The following is a 17,275-nucleotide window of genomic DNA, read 5'->3' as shown; positions in this document are numbered from 1 at the left end:
CGTGATATAATTCTAAACTCACTATAATTTGCTGGTAAAGCAATTAAAATATATCGTTCAATCCCTTTATTTAATTATTCACTACGTCGGCTGTGCGCGACGGTAAACTAGGCCACAGAAATAGAGGACACCATTCGCGAAATCAATGTCGCCGCGTAAAAATTACGGCCCACCGATTCGCCAATCCCAACGCGTGACAAACGTATATTCAGTAAAGCCAAATAATTTGGCTTTAGGCACTGCTATTCCCAATACCGAAGGTTTGGATTAAAACGGAGAGATTACAATTACCCCAGTAAGCCCAGAGCCAGTAAAGCCCGCTCCTACCAACGCCAACATAAAGCCTGAAAAGCCCGTTGAGCCCCAATCCGATACAAAGTAAGATTAGCCAGTCGACAGTATCGAAGTTGACGGATCGTACGAGTACGAGTCAGTTTCTGAGTACCCAGGAGAGGCGCGAAGCCCTCCCCACCAACCTTCTGCCAAAACGTTAAACGGTAGGAACGAAATTCCGAAATTTCCAAGCAAAACGCCCTCGCCTGCCGCCCAAATAAGAAGCGAAATGGCAAACGAAAGCGAAAACATAACCGGCCAGGTTACCATTATTTAATTACAACTGCAAAATTTTTTGGCCATTATTGCCCAATTTAAAAACCAGTTTGCCACCCGGAATAATAATACCACCCGTTAAACCCGCGGTATTACGTTTTTAAATAACGTTTTTGGAGGGGCTGAGTTTAAGCCCCATGGTATCGTTGCCCGGGTAGCATTTAAGCCTTACGGAAATAACCAAAATGTTAAAAACCCTGCTTACGATAGGACGGCACGTAAAACCGGCATCGATCCCGGCATATTTAATGGTAATAAGGATCGTTTTAACAAATGAATTATTAAAATTGCAAATAAATTTGTAAAGGACGACGAAATTTATAAAATAAAAAAAAACCGTATAGCGGTAATTAATTCCTTTACTAAAAGGTTTGCCAACGACCTTATCCAAAGCCGTTATAAATCCACTATTATACCTTTTAGCAGCGCGGCCGAAATAGTCGCGACCCTAACCGCTGTTTACCACGATAATAATTAAACCTCCAAAACCCGTAAGGAACTTCGTTACCTAAAGTTTAGTTTATCGGACAAATTAACAGATATCCACCAGTTTATTGGCAAGGTTAATAATTTAGCCGATAAAACCAATATTACTAAAACGGAACGCAAATTGGTTTTTTATAAGCATATTTTTGCCAACCTGAACCCCCAGTTTTTCAATTTATCCAAAAACCCAAATATTTCGTACGAAACCTTTGCCGGAGAAGTTGCGAACTCGGCGTTGGCCCAATAACGCGTTTGGAAGGAATTTCGCGAAAATCGCAAAAAAAGGGAAGAGCGCCGTAAACGTTTAGCCAACGCCGAACGCAAATAGCGTCGACGCGAGAATCGCCGGTACAGCCAAAAAGCCAAAAACCAAACCCGCACACAGACCATTGACGCCCCAAAGTCGCCCAGCAAAAAAAACGCCAAATTGGTTACTGAAGGTAAATGCTTTTTTTGCAAAAAAACCGGGCACCTGGCACGTAATTACCCCCAAAAAGCCGCTTACATCGCCGCCGTTTTCGCCCTTTAATACGAAGGCGATCGAGAGGCTTGTAAACGATCCGGCCACAGCCTATCTTCGTCGGATTCGGAAAATTGCTAAAATTGCCGGAAATTTTTTCGGCAATTTACGTGCCTTAGATAGCTAAAATCGATAAATTACCTAAATTAAACACCTTTTTTGCTCCCATTCGATTATAAGACAAAGGTCGTGGTTTTAACGCCCAAACTTTCTATAATACCGGAGCAAATATGTATTTATCCATTCGACCGAGCCTCGCGAAAAAGGTTGCCCAACGTTTAAAACTACTTATTAAAAAGCTCCCCAAACCTTTGGATTTTGGAAATTTTAACCGGAAAATTACCGCAAAAGCCACCGAATACTTTCGGCTTATTTTGCAAATCGACGGACGACAATTCCCACGGTAAAAATTTATCCTTTTCGAAACGGCATACGATATATTTATCGGACAAAAATGGTGGACGAAATATCGAATAGGCTTATTCCCAGTTACCCGCAACTTCGTTTGACCCAACGACCTGCCCGCCATGGCCCAATATTTACCGGCAATCGTCGTACAACGTTCAAATCCGCCTTTGGACCTCGAAGCCCAAGCTGACGCAATCCGCCGGGACCGTAAAATGGAACAAAAAAACCGTCGTATCCAGGTCCGTAAAATATTTTAAGGCCCTAAACGCCAATACGGAAACCAGGTTTAGATCGCAGAAATTAACGCTTTTCCGACTATCCCAAAGACCGTTTCCAATAAAGCCCTGCCAACAAATATTTGTGCCCTTAACGACCCACGTTAAAATCGATGGAAGCGATCCCCGTTACCTACGGAGCCTATACTATTGGTACCAGTAAACGATACGCTTACGACCAACCTTAATGCGGTATTAGCCCTGCAATAAAATAAGACTTACGATGGACATTCCATTCCATTTCCTACAGGCGAAGACCCGGAGCATATCGCGCAAATACGAGCCAAATTACCCAAAACATTTGCCCATTTTAAAGGTTTTTTTTCCAAAAAGGCGTCGACGATTTTCCCGCCTAGCCGACCCGGCTTCGACGTAGTTTTGGAATTCGAAAAATTTTTGGAGGGGAGGCCAACCCGCTATTCGACCCTTTTCGCGATAATGGAATTGGAAAAGGAAATTATCGACGAACTTTTGAGGATCGATTTTATTAAACGGATAATGGAAAAAACCGCAATTTCGATTTTGTTCGTTCCTAAACCGCAATCGAAAAAGCAGCGTTTTTATATGGATTACCGATGGGTAAACAAATTTATTAAAAAACGACAAATATTTGCCCCCGACGTAGCCGGGACGTTAAGCAAATGTGGAAAAGCCCGGAGGATAACCAAAATCGACATTATTCGAGCTTTTAACAGATTGTTAATGGATCCGAAATCACGGTATTTAACGGCGTTTAAAACGCGATAAGGCACATTTTAATGGAAAATCCTACCCTTTGGACTGAAGGTCGGACCCGCCTGGTTCCAAACTTTTATTAACGTTTAGTTTAATAAATTGCTGGACGTTTTCGCGAACGCCTACGCAAACGACGTATTAATTTACACCGAGGATAAATCGGAACAAATCCATTTTAAGCAAACCGAAAAGGTTATTTACAGGCTATATAAAACCGGATTTTAAGGCGATATTAAAAAATCAAGTTTCGGCGTTTTCGAAATCGAGTACCTGGGTTTACTTCTAAAGATCGGTAAAGGTATCCGCATCGACCCCAAAAAGGTCGAAGCCATTACCAGCTGGCAATGGGACGACGTCATCTCCGTTTCGGCAGTACGATCCTTCCTAGGTTTATGTAATTTCGTTCGGACGTTCTGCCATTACGCCAGCGAACAAATAGAACTTTTGACCCGATTATTAAAAAAGGGAGTCCCGTTCGAAAAAGGCCCCGAGCAGAAATCTGCTTTTGAAACGCTAAAACAGCTGGTGATCACCGCCCCCGTAATAAGTTTCTTCAAACCCGGTATATTTGTTAGGATGGATACCGACGCCAATAGTAGGGCCACCGCCGGTATCGTATAACAGCAATAGGACGATGGCAATTGGAAGCCAATCGGTTATTCGTCCAAAATTATATCCCCTGCTAAATAAAACTATCCGATTTAGGACCAGAAGCTATTAGTTGTAATTAATACGTTAAAAAATTTCGAACCAGCCCTATTAGGTACCAAATTTTGTGTTTTTACCGATTACCAGGCCCTAATTTATTGGTCGACCAAAAAACTTTTATCCGTTCGCCAAATACGATGGGCGGACTACCTGGCCAACTTCGATATTACCTTTAAATACCGTCCCGGTAAGGATAATGTGGTAGCCGATGCCCTTTCGCGCAAAACCATCGACAACCCTACGGTCAAGGCCCGAACTGTGTTAGACCGCACCATTGCACTAATCCCTCCAAAAAAGATCGACTCCCGACCCGGCGAACCTTTTCCAACCATTAGCAATTTGGAACCTTCCGCACCGCAGGGAATTGACCTGGTGGCCCTTATCCTGGAAGAAAACCTAAAACAAAACCTAGGTTACCACGACAATTTATTAACGGTACCCGAGATTATCCAGGATGGCAAAATCTTCTTAAAAACGGCTTTTATCCGCGAAATTTATAAACCCAAAATTTTCGGCTATAAAGGCCAAAATAAAACCTTTAACCGCCTAAAAAAGGACTATTGGTGGCCCGACCGAAATCGAAACGTCAAACGTTATATTAAAAATTGTCGCGAATGTTAACGCAATAAAATACGACATAATAAAACGCCTGGGCTATTGCACCCATTGGAAATCCTTAGACGGTGTTGGCAGTACGTAATGGTAAACGGTAAAAATATGCCCAAAGATAAAAAAGGTTATAATTACGTTTGGGTTTTTATTTGCCGATTAACCAAATTTTTAACCACCTTACCGGGAAAAAAAACGGATATCGCGGAAACTTTGGCCATGCGGTATTATTAAACCGTATACCGTTGGAAAGGCGTCCCCGATTTATGGCTTTCCGATAACGCCGGACCGTTTATATCCAAATTCCTAAACACTTTAAACGAATTAACAGAAATAAAATATAAATATGGAAACGCCCGCCACCCTTAAAATTAGGGCAGCGTTAAAATTACCAACGTTAAATTGGATTAGAAAATGCGTTTTTATATAAACAAATACCAAACGAATTGGCGACGGCATATCCCCGTTTTCGACTTCGGCCATAACTCGTCCGTCCACGCCTTTATTAGCATGGTACCGATCGAAGCAAAAACCGGAGCTCGCCCTAAAGACCCGCTCTCTTTACCTTTACCCGAAGAAAACCTGGAGACCGGTTAGTAACAAAAGGCGCTGGAAATGGTCCGCCAAACCCGGCAAATTTAGGAATTGGCCCGCAACAACGGACTCGGAACGCAAATAAAGCAATAGAAGCAGGTTAATAAAAAGCGGCGACCGGTCGACTTTACGGTGGGAAATGCGGTTTACGTTAGTAAAAAGGGTTTTTCCACCGAAGCTCCTACGACCAAATTGGATTCGCAAAATGCAGGACCATGGACGATTCTCGAGGAAAAGGGCCACAATTTCATTTTCGACACCCTTGCCTGGTATAAAGGTAGTAAGCTATTCCACGCCAGCCGACTGCGTAAAACAGTAACGGATCTTTTACCCCAGTAATATTAAAAGCCGGAACCACCGGTCGAAATTAACGGAAAGCCGGAGTGGGAGGTGGAGCAAATGTTGGCCTCGCGATTATTCGGACGAAAAAAGACGTTGCAATATTAAGTATCGTGGGTCGGACTCGACCTTAACGAGATATGGTATAAGGCCCGCGACTTGAAAAATTCACCAATATTGCTGGATATTTTTTACAGGGAATACCCGGACGTAACAAAACCTCCGGTAAATTTGCAATAGTGGATTAGGAGCGCAGCAAAGGATGTTTTTGCGGAGGACGGACCCGAGGACAATGTTGCCGAGCACGATGCGAAAAAGATACGAGAGCGGCGGAAGGCCCCGAGGAGACACACGTAATAAATTCAAAACTTTGACCGCCTACGTCGATCAGGCCTTAAAGGGGGGTAATATGAGGATTAGGCCCCCAGACCTACCCTCAGAATCACGACTCGGCTCCACGCCGAGCCAGGGATCGGATAAAGGGTCCACTGACCCCGGATTTAAACGCGTCTTTTGAGCGCGTCGACGATTGTAATTTCTCTCTTCTCTTCAGTTTAGAATTTTCGTCGATAGCGCCTAATATACTGAGGTTCTCCAATGTATGCCTGGCCGTGACAATTCCCTTTATTCCAACACTAACGTTATTTAACAATTTTTATAACGTGCACATTGTGCAAAAATAGCATAGCTGTCGGGGTTTTTAATACTTGTTGTACTATCCAAACTTTATATTAATTAGAATTTATCAATATAAAATAATTTTAGCAAATTTGTTTTTCGACAACTTACTTGTGAATCCCATCCCATTCGTAACCATAATCTTCCCACTCATCTAAATAAAAATTTGAATTGTTAGTTTTTGAAAATATTTATGAATAACCTTTTGTAAAGATTTTATTAATTTGTAAAAGCAAACTTACTTAGAATTATATGCAGCATTTCATGCAATATAACTGTATCTTGGTTTTGGGCAGTGATTTCCCTGCTGTTTACGGGGTGATCAAAGAAATGAGGGCATAAAACAACTTGTTTTTCGTACATCTTTGCATAGCCCAAAAGATGAACTCCTTCTCGGACGCACGTATAAACACTTGTATCGTGGCAGGATAGAGAAATTTCGTCCGCGTCCCTGTTACATTCCTTGTAAATTTCGTTAAAATTATTTTGAACCCAGTTTTTAATATTTGTGCTGTCAGTTTTAAAAATCAATTCAAATAACCGATTGTCATTTTCAACGGCGTGATAGGCCCACGAGGCGAGTTCGGCACAACTAAACAAAATATTTAACATTGTTTTCCGAATTTGTCTTAAAGAATTTCAATTTACCTTTTTAGCGCGGCACGAATTTCGGAGTCCTGCGAATTTGAACATTGGGAATAGGGTTCAATATAAGCCCGCCTTTTTAAATCTCCGTGGATATGGTTTGGAATTGGATTGGAATTGTAAACTGGGTATGAAAAGGTGCCAATGTTGGTGAAGGCCGAAATTGCAACGGTGTGAAAATAAAATATAAATGAATAAAAAAGCATAATTGCAAAAATAATATGAATTGTGCAAAAGTTTTTAATTGTAAATATAATGTTATTGCTGCAAATAAAACTTTCGATTTTCCGTTAGTGGATAATTGTTTGTATGTCTGAAATAAGAAGCAAATTGTTCTTTACATGAAATTAAACCGATAAAGGCGGAAACGCGTCGATTTTATAACAACGCCAACTTATTTATTATTTCAACTTGACTTTTTCGAAGCTTTAGCAAAATGCAAAGTTTATTTAATTTATTAAATGCGATATTTAGCATTAATAATATTGTCGAATTATATTTTGCTAATGTTAATTATTTGCATTATTATGCAGGTAATTGTCACGGCCAGGGTAAGCATAGCACGGAAGCTAGTCTATTGGCATCTATCGACGAAGATTCTACTCTAAGGAAAGGAAAGGAAACAAACAAAGTTCTGAGCTTGACGCGACGTCGATAAAGGTATCACCCTGGTGGGTCGTTGGTCAGGGGTCAGGGTTAGGGTCTGGTGATCTCATGGTCCAAATGTCACAGTAATTAGGTTCACCCTTATTTATATATAATCCACAATTTTATATAGGACCGGAGTTGGGCCGAAATTATTAATAACTATATAATTAATGCTCCCTGACTTTTGAAATTTACAAAAATATGCGTATAACGTTTGTAACTGTCACGGCCAGGCATACATTGGAGAACCTCAGTGTATTAGGTGTCACGGCCAGGCATACATTGGAGAACCTCAGTGTATTAGGCGCTATCGACGAAAATTCTAAACTGAGGAAAAGAAAAAAATCACAATTGACGGAGCGCTGGAGAGACGCGCTTAAATCCGGAGTTAATGGACCCTTTACGCGCCCTGGGCTTAGCGTGGCTGGTGAGTGGAGTGGCGATTCTAAGGTTAGGTCTGGGGGCCTGATCCTCACATTACCCCCCTCCAAGGCCTAATCGACGTAGGCGGTTAGAGTTTTGAATTTGTCACGTGTGTCTCCTCGGGGCCTTCCGCCGCTCTCGTGTCTTTTTCGCATCGTGCTCGGCAACATTATCCTCGGGTCCGTCCTCCGCAAAAACATCCTTTACTACGCTTTTGATCTACTATTGTAAATTTACCGGAAGTTTTGCTGCGTCCGGGTATTCCCTGTAAAAGGTATCCAGCAATACTGGTGAATTTTTCAAATCGCGGGCCTTATACCATGTTTCGTTAGGGTCGAGTCCGACCTACGATATTTAATATTGTAACGTCTTTTTTCGTCCGAATAGTCGCGAGGCCAACATTTGCTCCACCTCCTATTCCGGTTTTCCGTTAATTTCGACCGGTGGTTCCGGCTTTTAATATTATTGGGGTAAGGGATCCGTTACTGCTTTACGCAATCGGCTGGCGTGGAACAGCTTATTACCTTTATACCAGGCAAGGGTATCGAAAATAAAGCTGTGGCCCTTTTCCTCGAAAATCGTTTATAGTCCTGCATTTTACAAATCCAATTTGGTCGTAAGAACTTCGGTGGAAAAACCCTTTTTACTAACGTAAACCGTATTTCCTACCGTAAAGTCGACCGGTCGCCGTTTTTTATTAGCCTGCCTCTATTGCTTTATTTGCGTTCCGAATCCGTTATTACGGGCCAATTCCTAAATTTGCCGGGCTTGGCGGACCATTTCCAGCGCTTTTTATTGTTAACCGGTTTCCAGGTTTTTTTCGGGTAAAAGTAAAAAAAGCGGGTTTTTAGGGCGAATTCCGGTTTTTACTTCGATCGGTACCATGCTAATAAAGGCGTAAACGGACGAATTATGGCCGAAATCGAAAGCGGGAATATGCCGTCGCCAATTCGTTTGGTATTTGTCTATATAAAAGCGCATTTTCTAATCCAATTTAGCGTTGGTAATTTCAACGTTGCCCTAATTTTAAAGGTGGCGGGCGTTTCTATATTTATATTTTATTCCTGTCAATTCGTTTAAAGTGTTTAGGAATTCGGATATAAACGGTCCGGCGTTATCGGAAAGCCATAAATCGGGGACGCCTTTCCAACGGTATACGGTTTAATAATACCGTATGGCCAAGATCTCCGCGATATCCGTCTTTTTTCCCGGTAGGGTGGCCAAAAGTTTGGTCAATCGGCAAATAAAAACCCAAACGTAATTATAACCTTTTTTATCTTTGGGTATATTTTTGCCGTCTACCATTACGTATTGCTAACACCGTTTAGGGATTTTCAATAGGTACAATAGCCCAGGCGTTTTATTATGTCGTATTTTATTACGTTAATATTCGCGACAATTTTTAATATAGCGTTTAACGTTTCGATTTCGGTCGGGTTACTAATAATCCTTTTTCAGGCGGTTGAGGGTTTTATTTTGGCTTTTATGGCCGAAGATTTTAGGTTTATAAATTTCGCGGATAAAAACCGTTTTTAAAAAGATTTTGCCATCCTGGGTAATTTCGGGTACCGTTAACAAATTATCGTGGTAATTTAGGTTTTGTTTTAGGTTTTTTTCCAGGATAAAGGCTACCAGGTTAATTCCCTGCGGTACGGAGGGTTTTAAATTGCTAATGGTTGGAAAAGGTTCGCCGGGTCGGAAATCGATTTTTTCTGGAGGGATTAGTGCAATGGTGCGGTCTAATACAGCTCGGGCCTTGACCGTAGGGTTGTCGATGGTTTTGCGCGAAAGGGCATCGGCTGCCACATTATCCTTGCCGGGACGGTATTTAAAGGTGATGTCGAAATTGGCCAGGTAATCCGCCCATCGTATCTGGCGAACGGACAAAAATTTTTTGGTCGACCAATAAATTAGGGCCTGGTAATCGGTAAAAATACAAAATTTAATACCCAATAGGGCTGGTTCGAAATCCTTTAGCGTATTAATTACAGCTAATAACTTTTGGTCCTAAATCGGATAGTTTTATTTAGCAGGGGATATGGTTTTGGACGAATAACCGATTGGTTTCCAGCTGCCATCGTCCTGTTGCTATTATACGATACCGGCGGTGGCTTTACCACTAGCGTCGGTATCCATTCTAACAGGTATACCGGGTTTAAAAAAACTTATTACGGGGGCGGTAATTACCAATTGTTTTAACGCTTTAAAGGCAAATTTTTATTCGGGGCCTCTTTCGAACGGGACTTCCTTTTTTAATAATCGGGTTAAAGGTTCTGTTTGTTCGTTGGCGTAATGGCAGAACGTCCGAACGAAATTGCATAAACCTAGGAAGGATCGTACTGCCGAAACGGAGGTGACGTCGTCCCATTGCCAGCTGGTAATGGCTTCGACCTTTTTGGGGTCGATGCGGATACTTTTACCGATCTTTAAAAGTAAACCCAGGTACTCGATTTCGAAAACGCCGAAACTTAACTTTTTAATATCGCTTTAAAGTCCGGTTTTATACAGCCTGTAAATAACCTTTTCGGTTTGCTTAAAATGGATTTGCTCCGATTTATCCTCGGTGTAAATTAATACGTCGTTTACGTAGGCGTTCGCGAAAACGTCCAGCAGTTTATTAAATTAAACGTTAATAAAAGTTTGGAACCAGGCGGGTCCGACCTTTAGTCCAAAAGGTAGGATCTTCCACTAAAATGTGCCTTGTCGCGTTTTAAACGCCGTTAAATACCGTAATTTCGGATCCATTAGCAATTTGTTAAAAGTTCGAATAATATCGATTTTGGTTATCCTCCGGGCTTTTCCACATTTGCTTAACGTCCCGGCCACGTCGGGGGCAAATATTTGTCGTCCTTTAATAAATTTGTTTACCCATCGGTAATCCACACAAAAACGCTGCTCCTTCGATTACGGTTTAGGAACGAACAAAATCGAAATTGCGGTTTTTTCCATTATCCGTTTAATAAAATCGATCCTCAAAAGTTCGTCGATAGTTTCCTTTTCCAACTTTATCATCGCGAAAAGGGTCGAATAACGGATTGGCCTCCCCTCCAAAAGTTTTTCGAATTCCAAAACCACGTCGAAACCGGGTCGGCTAGGCGGGAGAATCGTCGACGCCTTTTTGGAAAAAAAACCCTTAAAATGGGCAAGTGCTTTAGGTAACTTGGTTCGTATTTGCGCGATATATTCCGGATCTTCGCCTGCAGGAAATGGAATGGGATGTCCATCGTAAATCTTATTCCATTGCAAGGCTAATACCGCATTGAGGCTGGTCGTAGGCGTATCGTTTACTGGTACCAACGGTATAGGCTCCGTAGGTAACGGGGATCGTTTCCATCGATCTTAACGTGGGTCGTTAAGGGTACAAATATTTGCTGGTAGGGCTTTGTTGGAAACGGTTTTTGGGATAGTCGGAAAGGCGTTAATTTCTGCGATTTAAGCCTGGTTTCCGTATTGGCGTTTAGGGTTTTGAAATATTTTGCGGATTTGGATGCGACGGTCTTCTTATTCCATTTTGCGGTCCCGGCGGACTGCGTCAGCTTGGGCCTCGAGGTCCAAAGGCGGATTTAAACGTTGTACGACGATTGCCGGTGAATATTGGGCCATGGCGGGCAGGTCGTTGGGCCAAACGAAATTGCGGGTAATTGGGAATAAGCCTACTCGATATTTTGTCCACCATTTTTATCCGATAAACACATCGTGTGCCGTTTCGAAAAGGATAAATTTCTGCCGTGGGAATTGTCGTCCGTCGATTTGCAAAATAAGCCGAAAATATTCGGTGGCTTTTGCGGTAATTTTCCGGTTAAAATTTCCAAAATCCAAAGGTTTAGGGAGCTTTTTAATAGGTAGTTTTAAACGTTGGGTAACTTTTTTCGCGAAATTCGGTCGAATAAATAAATACACATTTATTCCGGTATTATAAAAAGTTTGGGCGTTAAAACCACGACCTTTATCTTGCAATCGAATGGGAGTAAAAAAGGTATTTAATTTAGGTAATTTATCGATTTTAGCTATCTAAAGTACGCAAACTGCCGAGGAAACTTCCGGCAACTTTAGCAATTTTCCGAATCCGACGAAAATAGGCTGTGGTCGGATCGTTTACAAACCTTTCGATCGCCTTCGTATTAAAGGGCGAAAACGGCGGCGATGTAAGCGGCCTTTTGGGGGCAATTGCGTGCCAGGTACCCGGCTTTTTTGCAAAAGAAACATTTACCTTTAGTAACCAATTTGGCGTTTTCTTTGCTGGGCGACTTTGGGGCGTCAATGGTCTGTATACGGGTTTGGTTTTTGGCTTCCTGGTTATGCCGGCGATTTTCGCGTCGACGCTATTTGCGTTCGGCGCTGGCTAAACGCTTACGGCGCTCTTCCCTCTTTTTACGGTTTTCGCGGAACTCTTCCCAAACGCGTTATTGGGCCAGCGCCGAATTCGCAACTTTTCCGGCAAAAGTCTCGTACGAAATATTTGGGTTTTTGGATAAATTAAAAAATTGGGGGTTTAGGTTGGCAGGAATATGTTTATAAAAAACCAATTTGCGTTCCGTTTTGGCAATATTGGTTTTATCGGCTAAGTTATTAACTTTGCCAATAAATTGGTGGATATCTGTTAACTTGTCCGACAAACTAAATTTTAAGTAACGAAGCTCCTTACGGGCTTTGGAGGCTTAATTATTATCGTGGTAAACAGCGGCTAGGGTCGCGACCATTTCGGCCGCGTTGCTAAAAGATATAATGGTAGATTTATAACGGCTTTGGATAAGGTTATTGGCAAGCCTTTTAATAAGGGAATTAATCACCGCCATACGGCTTTTTTCTATTTTATAAGTTTCGTCGTCCTTTACAAATTTATTTGCAATTTTAGTAATCCATTTATTAAAACGATCCTTATTACCATTAAATATGCCGGGGTCGATGCCGGTTTTACGTGCCGTCCTATCGTAGGCAGGGTTTTTAGCATTTTGGTTATTTCCGTAAGGTTTAAATGCTGCCCGGGTAGCGATACCATGGGGCTTAAACTTAGCCCTTTTAAAAGCGCTGTTCAAAGGCGTAATACCGCGGGTTTGACGGGTGGCATTGTTATTCCGGGTGGCAAATTGGTTTTTAAATTGGGCAATGGTGGCCAAAAAATTTTGCAGCTGTAATTAAATAATAGTAGCCTGGCCGGTTGTATTTTCGCTTTCGTCTGCCATTTCGCTTTTTATTTGGGCGGTAGGCGAGGGCGTTCTGCTTGGAAATTTCGGAATTTCGTTCCTGCCGTCTGACGTCTTGGCAGAAGGTTGGTGGGGAGGGCTTCGCGCCTCTCCTGGGTGCTCAGAAACTGACTCGTACTCGTACGATCCGTTAATTTCGATGCTGTCGATTGGCTAATTTTGCTTTGTATCGGATTGGGGCTTAACGGGCTTTTTAGGCTTTGTGTTGGCGTTGGTAGGAGCGGGCTTTACTGGCTTTGGGTTTACTGGGGCAATTGTAATCTTTCCGTTTTAATCCGAACCTTCGGTATTGGGAATAGCAATACCTAAAGCCAAATTATTTGGCTTTGCTAAATATACGTTTGTTACGCGTTGGAATTGGCGAATCGGTGGGCCGTAATTTTTACGCGGCGACATTAATTTCGTAAATGGTATCCTCTGTTTCTGTGGCCTAGTTTACCGTCGCGCACAGCCGACGTGGTGAACGATTGAATAAAGGGATTGAACGATATATTTTAATTGCTTTACCAACAAATCATAGCGAGTTTAGAATTATGTTACGGCCAAGTATATATTGGAGAACCTTAATGTATTAGGCGCTATCGACGAAAATTCTAAACTGAAGAGAAGAGAGAAATTACAATCGACGACGCGCTCAAGAGACGCGCTTAAATCCGGAGGTAGTGGATCCTTGTCCGATCCCTGGCTCGGTGTGGAGCCGAGTCGTGATTCTGAGGGTAGGTCTAGGGGCCTGATCCTCACAGATTTATCGGTTTTTGGGCCGTTAAAAGAAGCTTATCGACGTCAACTTGGATTTGTTAGCCAATTTTGCTGTTCAACAGTTATTGGAAAACGAAATTTCCTACTTTATTATCGAAAAGCCAGATTAAAAGCATTTATAGCAAAAACCATTCAATCTGGTTGGCGTACAACGGGGTTATGGCCGGTAAACTTGGTTAAACCACTTTTAAGCCCTTTTTTGTTAGAAAATAGCAACGCCAACGTTATAAAAGATAAAAACAACGGTTTGCAAAGGGATAAAACACCGGAAAGCCCAGCCCAAAAAATTAACGACCCGTCTTTACTTATTTGGAAAACCCCTAAAACGACCCGAAATGTCCGATTTCAACTGCAAAAACTTTCCCAATCCAACAAAACCAACGCTACTTCACGTCTTTTATTTGCAAAAGTCCAAAAAAGCTTCGAAGCCAAAGATACCCTTTTGGCTAGCGCCCAGCAAAAAATCAGCTTATTGGAAGCACAACTGGAGGCAATACGGCCGGTTAAAAGGAGGAGGGTGGTTCCGGATCCAAACGAGCTTTTGGTTAACAAACAGAACATTATTGGATTGCAGGAAAATGATATAGAAAATTTGGAACCTTTAGCTGATGAAGAAGAGGTTAATGAACCGGAGAAGCGTGAAAACGATTGTATTTTTGTCCGTTGATAATTTTATATTTAAATCAGTTTATAAAAGTAGGCATTGTCACGAAAGCGATCCCAAAGAGACAAGGCTGCAATATAGGGGCGATTCTATTCGAAGATCTAAAGCTAAGTGTAAAGGAAGAAGAAAGGCACGCAGTGCCAATCGCGTACACGCGCCTAAGCGAACAAATAACAAACTCACCCTGGCGCCTTGTCACGTGAGGTGGAGCTAGTCACGGTTGGCAGTCGCCCAGGCACGCCACTCCGTAACAGCCCTCTACTGCACCTCGATAAACGAAATCGACGATGTTATGCGGCAGAAAAATGCCGAGAGGCTGCTCCCTGATGACGACGGAGACCTGCGGGCGATGTTGTTAAAAAGAGTTCCAGGACATCACCACGACCTGTTAGACGTGTTCAGCAAAGTGGAATCCGATCAGGTCCCGCCTTTTCGACCGGGATCAGACCATAATATACAACTCGAGGGTGACCCCAAAACACTGGGATATAGTCCACTTTACAAGATGACGGAGGAAGAGTTGGAAGCTTGCAGGAAATATCTCCAAGAGAACCTCCAGAAAGGTTTTATAGAGCCAGGATCGACCCCGTGGGCCGCCCCCATCCTGTTCGCACGAAAAGGCGATGGAGGACTCCGGTTTTGCGTCGATTATCGAAAATTGAACGCCCTTACCAAAAAAGACGTCTGTCCTTTACCGTTAATCGAGGAGACACTGGCCCGGATCTCCAAGGCTCGATTCTTTACCAAGATCGACTGTTACGGAGTGGCGTGCCTGGGCGACTGCCAACCGTGACTAGCTCCACCTCACGTGACAAGGCGCCAGGGTGAGTTTGTTATTTGTTCGCTTAGGCGCGCGTACGCGATTGGCATTACGTGCCTTTCTTTTTCCTTTACACTTAGCTTTAGATCTTCGAATAGAATCGCCCCTATATTGCAGCCTTGTCTCTTTTGGATCGGTTTCGTGACATATTTCATATTAGGAAGGTTTAAATCCATTTAAATAGCCTTTGTAAGGGATAAAATAAATATCGCATCGAAGATAAAATATAATAACTATTTATAAATTAAACAAATACTATTTATAAACTAAGTAAGTATTATTTATAAATTAAGTAAGTACTATTTATAAACTAGGTGAGTACTATTTATAAATTAAGTAGGTGCTATTTATAAACCAACTAAGTATTATTTATAAATTAAGTAAGTACTATTTGTAATTGTCGATAAGTTTGTGTTTATTTATGTGTAAGTTGAAACTATCCTGTTAGTAAATACTAAATAAACTTCAAAGCTGGTAACGTTAATACAAATAACTATTTAACGGCTTTGTTCAGCCCACAATTCGCACCGAATCCTTTTATCAAACTGTTAAATTATTAAAACCATTCGACAATCTATTTATTTTTGAAACACTTTACCTTATTCCACGCTTTTACCTTCCATACATTTTTTACATACGATTATGTATTTTAAAACTTTTTTTGTTTTCGCCACCACTGCTGCCAATTTCCCCAACGCCCTCGCTGCCCTTAATTGCGCCTTACATATATGGGAACGGCAGCCTGAAGGGCACGAAAAATGCGTATATCGCGTTGATCGTTACGGATTTGGGGCCCAAAATCATTATTCTTTTGCAGGTCACCAGGCAGCTTTTGGCAACCGTGCCAATGAATGGGAAAGTTGCACAGTTTACCCATCTCGAGATTGTACAACACTTGTTTGGACCGGCGATAACCCAGGGAGACCTTGCCCACCATCAGGTTATTTGGTTGAAGGGATAGTAGGAGACCCTAGATTCCCACAATGATAATTCAGCGTTAGGGTTTTAATTCGCGTTTTTTGTTTAACGTGGATGTACAGTACCCTGGACAGGACAGTACCCTGGACACTTTTCCTGCACCACGCCAATTCCAACTTAAATCGCAACGCCAGCATTATTCAACTTACCTGAATGCAATCGGAACTATATATATCAGACATTTCTTCATCCTCCTGACAGATTCGCGCATTATGTCCTGTGTTCCCGCAATTGCTACAGCGCCGTTTAATCGCCGGTCGCGCATTAGTTCCCTCCCCATTTTCACTTTTTTCCTCCCGTACCGGATTATCCGCGTTGTTCAATTGTAATAAGTTTTGAACATCTTGTACGGTAGACGACCCTCCTTCGCGGATGCGTATTTTTTTGGCCCTGCGCCGTTTGCTAAGCGCTTCGTTGGCCTTCCGAAGGCTGCGGTTCTCCGCAAGGATAAAAGTGTTTTAATGCGCAATTTGCTCTATACCTTTGGCCAAATGTTCTACAGCTTCAAAAATAAGCGTTGGCGAACTGCTTTAATAACGGTTTATTCGAAATTTAACAAATGTTGATTGGCAAACGGCTTCTGTCGGGTTATAAGGCGTTTGAGAAACCCAGATATCGGTATTGGGAAAAACAGGCTCTTTAGGTGACGGCGTCCGTAGCTTTACATCCAGTTTAGATATAACCGTTTCCGGGTTATAGGGGATAAGTCCGGCCCCTCGGAAACCCCCGGCTATATTTTCTTTCGTCATTGACCTTTTATAAGCCGCGGCAAAGGCCAAAAAAAAGTCGACTTTGCTGATATTAGTAATATGGGCCCGGATAAAATCGTTGATTTCTTGACCGTACGCCCGTTTAAGGACGCTAAACATTCCGACGTTAAATGGCTAAGTTAGGTGAGATGAATAAGCAGGTAGGCAAAGCGGAATAATGTTGTAATTTTTGCAATAGCCCTCAAATTCCGGCGACTGGTGGCTGTTATGCCTATCGAGCACCAACATCCGATAAGCGCCTTTTGTCCGCGATTTCGTATGATTGTCGAAATGATAAATCCAATCCAAGCCTGTTTCGTTGTTTGTCCATCCGTTGGGGGTAGTTTTAATGCGCCAAAATGCGGGAAGACCACCTTCTGTATACCAATTCGCGAAATGGTGGACGCCTTTAACGATGAGATAT

At 42.2% G+C, this 17,275-nt stretch overlaps 1 protein-coding gene across 1 annotated transcript; it reads right to left on the bottom strand.

The window, feature by feature from the left end:
• Positions 1–5,928: 5,928 nt before the first annotated feature.
• PgNI_07991 (uncharacterized protein) lies at positions 5,929–6,812 on the bottom strand (the record flags this gene model as incomplete). Its single annotated transcript, XM_031127993.1, has 4 exons — positions 5,929–6,007; positions 6,073–6,115; positions 6,204–6,553; positions 6,610–6,812. The coding sequence occupies 4 exons, from the start codon at positions 6,810–6,812 to the stop codon at positions 5,929–5,931; spliced, it is 675 nt and encodes a 224-aa protein (XP_030979392.1).
• Between the last annotated feature and the right edge of the window lie 10,463 nt (positions 6,813–17,275).

Source organism: Pyricularia grisea (assembly GCF_004355905.1).
Source record: "Pyricularia grisea strain NI907 chromosome V map unlocalized Pyricularia_grisea_NI907_Scaffold_6, whole genome shotgun sequence".
Classification (NCBI taxonomy): Eukaryota; Fungi; Ascomycota; class Sordariomycetes; order Magnaporthales; family Pyriculariaceae; genus Pyricularia; species Pyricularia grisea.
Note: the sequence above shows the minus strand (reverse complement) of the source record. Positions and strands in the feature narration are given on the sequence as shown.